Here is an 8,605-nt window from a genome sequence, read left to right as displayed (position 1 = left end):
GGCTAAGGTTGGTTCAGTGGGTTGTGTAGGCTTCCTGATGGAAGGGACTAGTGCCTGTGTTCCAGTGGATGAGGCTGGATTTTGTCTTTCTGGTGGGCAGGACCACGTCCAGTGGTGTGGTTGACCTTATTATGTCTGTGTCTGTGACCTTATTATGATTTTAGGCAGCCTCTCTGCTAACGGGTGGGGTTATGTTCCTGTCTTGCTAGTTGTTTGGCATAGGGTGTCCAGCACTGTAGCTTGCTAAACAAGCACTAAAAAGTATACTAACAAGCGCTAAAAAGTATACTAAAAAAAAAAAAAAAAAAAAGGACAGACAGAACCCTAGGACAAATGGTAAAAGTAAAGCTATACAGACAAAATCACACAAAGAAACATACAGACTCACAAAAAGAGAAAAAGGAAAAAAATATATATATCTATATATTAATAAAAAAAGGAGGAAGAGAACAACCAAATTAATAAACAAATCTACCAATGATAATAACTCTAAATACTAAGGTAAACATAAAACCAGGAACAAATTAGATGCAGAAAGCAAACCCCAAGTCTACAGTTGCTCCCAAAGTCCACCTCCTCAATTTGGGATGATTCGTTGTCTATTCAGGTATTCCACAGATGCAGGGTACATAAGTTGACTGGAGATTTAATCCGCTGCTCCTGAGGCTGCTGGGAGAGATTTCCCTTTCTCTTCTTTGTTCGCACAGCTCCGGGGGTTCAGCTTTGGATTTGGCGACCTACACGCCTGAGGGCGTCTGTTCTTCACCCAGACAGGACGGGGTTAAAGTAGCAGCTGATTAGGGGGCTCTGGCTCTCTCAGGCCGGGGGGAGGGAGGAGTACGGAGTGCTGGGCGAGCCTGTGGCGGCAGAGGCCAACATGATGTTGCACCAGCCTGAGGCGTGCCATGCGTTCTCCCAGGGAAGTTGTCCCTGGATCACGGGACCCTGGCAGTGGCGGGCTGCACAGGCTCCCGGGAGCGGAGGTGTGGAGAGTGACCTGTGCTTGCACACAGGCTTCTTGGTGGCGGCAGCAGCAGCCTTAGCGTTTCATGCCCGTCTCTGGGGTCCGCGCTGATAGCCGCAGCTCGCGCCCGTCTCTGGAGCTCGTTTAGGTGGCGCTCTTAATCCACTCTCCTTGCGCACCCGGAAACAATGGTCTCTTGTCTCTTCGGCAGCTCCAGACCTTTTCGCGGACTCCCTCCCGGCTAGCTGTTGTGCACTCGCCCCTTCAGGCTGTGTTCATGCAGCCAACCCGTCCTCTCCCTGGAATCTGACCTCTGAAGCCCGAGCCTCAGCTCATCCCTCATCACCCTCCCATCCTGGCGGGTGAGCAGACAAGCCTCTCGAGCTGGTGACTGCTGGTCGGCACCTATCCTCTGTGCGGGAATCTCTCCGCTTTGCCCTCCGCACCCCTGTGGCTGCGCTCTCCTCCGTGGCTCCGAAGCTTCCCCCCTCCGCCACCTGCCGTCTCCGCCTGCGAAGGGGCTTCCTAGTGTGTGGAAACCTTCCCTCCTTCACAGCTCCCTCCCAGAGGTGCAGGTACCGTCCCTATTCTTTTGTCTCTGTTTTTCCTTTTTTCTTTTGCCCTACCCAGGTACTTGGGGAGTTTCTTGCCTTTTGGGAGGTCTGAGGTCTTCTGCCAGCGTTCAGTAGGTGTTCTGTAGGAGCTTTTCCACATGTAGATGTATTTCTGATGTATTTGTGGGGAGGAAGGTGATCTCCGCGTCTTACTCCTCTGCCATCTTGAAGGTCTCTCTCCCCCTTAGATTCTTAAACAGGTATAAATTTATCTAGCCCAAAATTCTGGGCAGCTCTTCTTTGATTATTCAAGAAATTCTTCAGTGATGTTTTCCCCTGAAAGAAGAATTCTTACCATTTTCCCATAATAGGCCCCTTACATAACTTGCCAAAACCACACAAAATTTTGAGTACAGTTTGAGTTTTATTGACCCCTCCTAAAATCCACAAATCCTTGGGCGTCTACTGACTCTTACTGTAAAGAATATGTGGAGTGAAGGTATGACCATTAACATAATGAAGTTGTCACTTTAAAAGCAATTTATTCAACAAACATTTATTACGTGTTCATATGCCAAAAACTATGCTGTGGAGATGCAGAAATGGATAAAGTTCCTTTTCCTGCCCTTAAGGAGCTCACATTCTAGTAAAGGAGACTTTAAAAAACAAAAACAATACAGTACAATAAGTGACACAATAGAGGTAGGTTGTAATTACAGTGATGACACAAAAGAGGAAGTTAGATGATCCTCCTTGGAGGGAGCAAGGGCAGTTTCACAGAGGTGTTCCTTGATGCTGGGCCTGCAAGGATACACAGACATTTTCCAGGTGGGGAAGGACGGCTAGGGCACTTGATAGAAAGAGAATAGCAGGTACCAAGGTGTGGAGGCCTGACTGTGCTGCATCTGAAGAACTGTGTGTTTTTAGCAGAACATGGGGTCGGGGGAGCAGAAAGACCCATATCAGAGAAGCTTGTACACCAAGGAAAGGGGTTTGGCTTCCTCCTAAAGCCTCATGAAATCTCTGAGGTGTGTTAAGCAGGGAGTAATGTTGTTAGAGTGCTTCTAGAAAGCCCACTTTGGTAGCATTGTGGGGTGAAAGAAAGGAGAAAGGAAACAGGCTTGGGACAAGGAGAAAGGTTCATATGTAGGGAAGAGCAGTGAAAATGGAAAGACAGTGATATATCAGAAACATGGAGATAAAATCCTTAGAGATTAGACATCCGCTGGACAGGGGAGAAGTGGAGGAGAGAAGTGAGCCTAGAGAATTTAAATGATGATGGTTCTAAAATTAACCAAAGGAAGAAACACAGGCATAAGAGTAGGTTTGGGGGAGAATGACTTTTTAAGACACACACAGGTGTCTATGGGATGACCAACTGAAGATGTGTAGAAGGCAGATGGACTGAGAAGTCTGGGGTAAAGATAAGGATTTAGAGGTCATTGAATTGGAAGGACTCAAGAGTGAGAAGTGGTGGTGGTGAAGAGAGCAGGAATGAAAGCCTGAGGAATAACTTTTAAAGAATAAATTGAAGAGGCACCCAGGAGTGAGTGAAATATAAGGAACCCAGGGGAAAAAAGCTTTTTAAAGAAGGGGCTATCAACAGTGTCTAATGCAGAAAAAAAGGTCAAGTAAGAACTGGCTTGTGAACGAAACCATGGATTTAGAATTGGGATTTTAGACTTCAAAGGACAATATTGTTAAGAACGACTGAGCCAAAAGCCAAATTTCAGTTAAGGAGCAAGTGGAGGGTGACAAAGTGAAGATAGGAATATTCTTTCAAAAAGATTAGCTGTTTAAGGAAAAAAAAAAAAAAAAAGGGCAGGGGCATAAGATGAGAGTTAGAGAGGTATACAGGCGAAATAACCATTTAAACCCATCTACCATATTTTCAGAGTACTACAAATGTCCTTATACTTTTATATTTGGCGCTCACTTCACAGTCCTTTGAGTCTCCAAGAATAATGACTTAATAGTAGGTTAGTATCTTTCTTCTCCTGCCCTATTCAAATGAGGGGGAAAAGGAAAATAGGACATATATTGTGAAACTTAGTTCTGTGATTGTTAATTTAAATATACTGACTACATTTTCATACATTCATTCAATGAATATTTACTGGACACCTACTATGTGTTTGACACTGTACCAGGCCTTACGGACATAGAGAAGAAAAAGTATACAGTAGTATAAAGTGGCATTTCTAAGCCATTATATAAATAAACCCTGCTTTATTAATAATGTTACATCTCAACATGATATACCTGCTAAGACATACAGAGAGGGCCCATGACTTTGAGGTATACAGTTTCTTTTTTCCCTATAATTACCATGTGATATAAATTCCTAAACCCCTTCATATATTTTTATCACTGAAGGTCTTTCCTTAATGAAAACCACTAAAAATTACAGTTTAGTTTTCAGGAGAAAAAAGAAATGAACACCATGTACAAAAACCAAAAATTATATGCCTTATGACTATACAGATCGAGCATTAAAAGGGTAACAAAACTCAAAAAGAATTTTAGATCGGAACTCAAAATGATTCCTGATTCTAAGGCTTATAGTATTATATAGTTCCAGATTTTTTTTCCTGAAAAAAATCATTAAAAAATTATTCACACTGAAGTGTTCATGGTTCAAAGGGCACAATGCCTGTAACTGACTTTCAAATGACTGAGGAAAAATAGTATACGTGTGTATGTATACAGAGAAAGCATAAGAGATAAAGCAAATATGAACAATTAAGGAATCTGGTAAAAGACTTCTTTGTACTATCCTGGAAACATTTCTGTAATTTGAAATTATATAAAAATAATAAAGTTTCCCCAAAATTTTATTCAGAATTAGGGAAAGTATTATGAGAATAAATATATAAATCTATTCAACTTTTCACACTGTTTAGAAATCCCCTATGCCTTTGAGTTATCATTGTATCTTTCTACACACCAAAATAAGCCAATCAATCAAACTAGCAATATAATTCTAAAACTGGTTTCATACCAATGTATTGTAGGGTTGCCAGATAAAACACAGGACTCCCAGTTAAATTTGAATTTTAAAGGAGGAATAATTTTTTGGTGTAAGTTTGTCCCAAATATTGCATGGAACATACTTGTATTAAAAAACTATTTGTTGTTTATCTGAAATTCAAATTTAACTAGGCATTCTGTATTTTTATTTACTAAATCTGGTCACCCTAAATGTTGAAAAATTTTAGGCTGTTAATAATGGGTCATCATGAGCCTGCTTAGCATTTTCCTATAAATGCTTGTCACATTGGCCATAGTTTTATTTATATTACATCTTCTTACACAAAATTATTAAAACATCATTTACTTAGGGTTACCATATATGAATTTGATAATCCTGATTTTACTTAATATTAAACTTCAAAAGTTGTACCACATTATCAAAGTTTTACTTTTACTCACAATAATATTATACATAGACTTAACACAATTTTAAAAATTGTTTACTTAAAACAATATAATTCCCTTTTACAAAAGCAGCTTTATGTAAAATGTTTGGCTTAAGACTGTCATTGCTATTAATGCCTTTGAACGAAATTCCATTCTTTGGCCTCCGTTGTCCAAAAACAGGCACATTTCAACTTGTTTTCTTTAATGAATATTTTGTAACAAGTTCCTGAAGTTTTCTAATTCTTTCACACTTGTTGAAATTCTGTAACCAAAAACAATTTCACGTAGAAACTATTTTAGATAACTTTTCTCTATAAGTTATTCACTTTGCATTTTCAGAACACAGAAACAAATTTAAGTAATTTATTTCAGCAAATGTAAAGGTGCATAAACCATTTAATCTATTTTGATGCACTTCAGTTCTTTTTTTTTTTTTTTAACATCTTTATTGGAGTATAATTGCTCTACAATGTTGTGTTCGTTTCTGGTGTTTAACAAAGTGAATCAGCTATACATATACATACATCCCCATATCCCCTCCCTCTCGCATCTCCCTCCCACCCTCCCTATCCCACCCCTCTAGGTGGTCACAAAGCACCGAGCTGATCTCCCTGTGCTATGCGGCTGCTTCCCACTAGCTATCTATTTTACATTCGGTGATGCACTTCAGTTCTTAATTTGACATGTCAAAACTAAGATAATATTGCCCAGAAATTAGTTATTTTTAATTATTCATAACTTAGTATTAAAGTTTCAAAATGCAAAATTATAAATTATGTAAGTATTAAAATATTAGGATATTTTAAGAATTCAGAAGTATATTCATATGCTTAGTATTTAAAGTACATAGGTATAAAGTATATAAGCACTAAAATATGTATTTTAAATATGCATAAGTATATGAACACTTAAACTAATCAATATACCATATTTAGTAAATATACAAAGAATCAAAGCCTTTGTACTATAAAGAGTGAGAACAGTAATTGTGTGATCAAATTGTTTTCACTAACTTTTATAAAAAAGTAAAGTTTGTTATTTTAAGTGTACTTTAGCTCTGTTCTCCACCATGAAAAAAGTTGCAAAGTACTCAACTATAACTGTCAAGCTTCTGTTTACTAGAGAATAATTTTGAAGGTCAATTAAATCAAACCCAAAATATTAGTCATAATTTTTTTAAAGTGAAGTAATGTAGTCCTTAGAAAATGTTTTTTAATAAATCTCTGCATTCTTTGTAATAGGCTAGAAGAAATGTATCTATACTTAAATTTTATAATGTAAGTTCCTTATTTCAAGCTTATTTTCTAATCATTTTGATGCAAATTATTTTTAAAAGAACTGTTAAACTTTTTACACAATGGTGAATTCAAATGGGAATTTTATGTGTACACCTACATTACACAACATGATTTTTCCAGGACCTTCAAAAAACATTTGGGCAGCACAAATACTTTTAAATAATTAGAAAAAATATACAATTTCAGCAAGATGAATATTGAAGTCCACTCAGTGAATTAATCATGATTATAAAAGTCAACAGATGAAAATAAAGAATATTATCTAATGATTGTGTGTATCTACAAAGTTATTTCATAAGATCACAGAATTCTGTAGTGAGATAATTTCACTAAAAAGGGTATTTCTTACCCAGTTTTATCTGAAAGTATACGTGTTGCATTAGACTTACTTGGCTAGCAGAAACAATTTTGGTAGAAACTAACCTTCCAAATGCATTAAATAATGATACTATTTCTTGTCTGGTTAGATGGAATTCATAACTGGGCCCACTTTCTGGCATATTTGCAATAAGTTTCTCAGAAAACAAGATCTTCAGAGCAGTGCCCAAACCCTGAGTCTATAATAAAAACAAGAAAAAAAGAAAAATCAGAAAATTCTTTGTGCAAAGAATGAAAACAGGACTGAGCTTGATATGCTTACCTGAAGCTTTCCCCACAGTCGACATTTCAAACAACCAACACAATCCATGATTCTTGAAATATTTCTAAAATGCAGTCTAAAGTCCTCCTAAAAATAATTTAAAATTTTATTAAAATGTAGTATATAGTCAAATACTAAGTATTTCTGAGTGCCTTCTATGTGCCTCACAGTATGCAAGGCACGGGAGGGCACCAAAGTGGGGAACAGAACTGAAGTCAACATCCACGGAGTACCTCCTACACACCAGAATCTTTACATATACAATTTCATTTCATCTTCACCACAAATCCAAAAGTAGATATCATTACAGTCTACACCTAATGAATTAAAAAAACAAGGTTCAGAGAGGTTACGTAACTTGCCTAAATTCCCATATCTAGTAAACAGCAAATCTAGACCCCAGCCTGGCTGCCTCCAAAACTAGACTATTTATAAATGTATACAAAGGTAACTGAGTTGAGGTGTTCTGTTGTATGTGATTATTAACCATATGCCAATATCAGGGGAGGGGGGCGGGGGTCGTATGACATCATTTACCAAAAAAAGAAGGAGGAAAAAAACAAAGGAGGGAGGGAGGAATAAAAACCTTTGGTTTCATAATAGTTAAATTAAAACCCTTCTCTCTGGTATTAATTAGGTAAATCAACCAGACCTTTGATTATTATTGACATTATCGCACAAAAATATATAGAATATAGTGAAGTCCATGTACCCTCCACCAAGTTTCAGAAAGAAACCATTACAGTGAAGCCTCCTATGTATCCCTTCAAAGTCCCATATCCCACCTTCTATAACTATTCTGAATTTGGTGTTTATCATTCCTTTTTATCTTTATACTTTTCATAGATATATATATATATATCCATGAACACTAGGGTATTATATTGTTTATAAAAGGGCAACATGCATTAAACTCATCCAAAAGTAGTATATGTCTTTAAGGAATAAAGAAGAAAGAAGGGAAGCCAAGAACATATCCTTCTTTTACTACAGTGGAAATTATTAATTAATCCTCCAAGTGACTCCCTCTGTCCTGAATTTATACTGGAATCCCAAGCTTATGGTACTTGAAACAGGAAATTTGACATACAGTTCAGATGGAACATTCATTATGCCAAATGGCCTATAACTTTGGAAGCATATAATGTTTCGTTTGTTTTTCTTATGTGATAAACCACACACAGGGCTCAATCAAAACAGAACAAGACCAAAGATCTAAAAATGGGAATAAATCAGTAAAGATTGGAACCTACTATTCAAAGCAGACCTCAATTCATACTCTGGGGACAGTCTTTCCCCAGATGCTTCATCCAGCCTGAGACTTTGAAACAGCCATTACATGTATTAATAAAAGATTTACAATAGGATCCCAGATCTTAAATCTTATTGATTTAATACAAAGCCCAAATAATTAATATTAAATGTCACCATATGTTAGCAATATTCTATGTCTTGTGTTTCTGTACCTTTTGGACTGAGTTCAGTAAGAGGTCATTCTAATTTTAAACTTACTTAGAAAAAATATTTACCCAGCAATATTTCCCTAAGTAGATTTTTGGTGATTTGAGGTTTCCTTTAAACTTGTGTTTCAACCTTGGATTAAAGGAAATTCACACTTTTAACATTAATAACAGAGCGCTAAAATTAAAGTAGATGTTCTCATCCAACGAGGGGCTGACCTCTGGAGGATTTAATAGTTGGTATCAGAGTCTACAAAATCCCTGTGTAG

General features: G+C 37.2%; 1 protein-coding gene across 4 annotated transcripts in view; it reads right to left on the bottom strand.

Moving 5' to 3' along the window:
• Positions 1-2,058: 2,058 nt before the first annotated feature.
• Positions 2,059-8,605, bottom strand: part of ERO1A (endoplasmic reticulum oxidoreductase 1 alpha) — a 44,112-nt gene continuing 37,565 nt past the window's right edge. For 2 of the 4 annotated variants that reach the window (XM_068545414.1, XM_068545415.1), the window contains 3 exons: positions 6,877-6,963; positions 6,660-6,793; positions 2,059-5,200 (listed from right to left, as the gene is read on the bottom strand). In XM_068545414.1, the coding sequence (XP_068401515.1) occupies positions 5,140-5,200; positions 6,660-6,793; positions 6,877-6,963 (282 nt within the window). In that variant the 3' untranslated portion in view covers positions 2,059-5,139. Of the gene's footprint in view, positions 5,201-6,517; positions 6,794-6,876; positions 6,964-8,605 lie in introns of those variants that run through there. The other 2 variants (XM_068545412.1, XM_068545413.1) reach the window with 1 other exon arrangement.

The sequence above is a fragment of the Eschrichtius robustus genome, chromosome 1, assembly GCF_028021215.1.
Source record: "Eschrichtius robustus isolate mEscRob2 chromosome 1, mEscRob2.pri, whole genome shotgun sequence".
NCBI lineage: Eukaryota > Metazoa > Chordata > Mammalia > Artiodactyla > Eschrichtiidae > Eschrichtius > Eschrichtius robustus.
The sequence above is the reverse complement of the archived record's forward strand: the minus strand, read 5'-3'. Positions and strand labels throughout refer to the sequence as shown.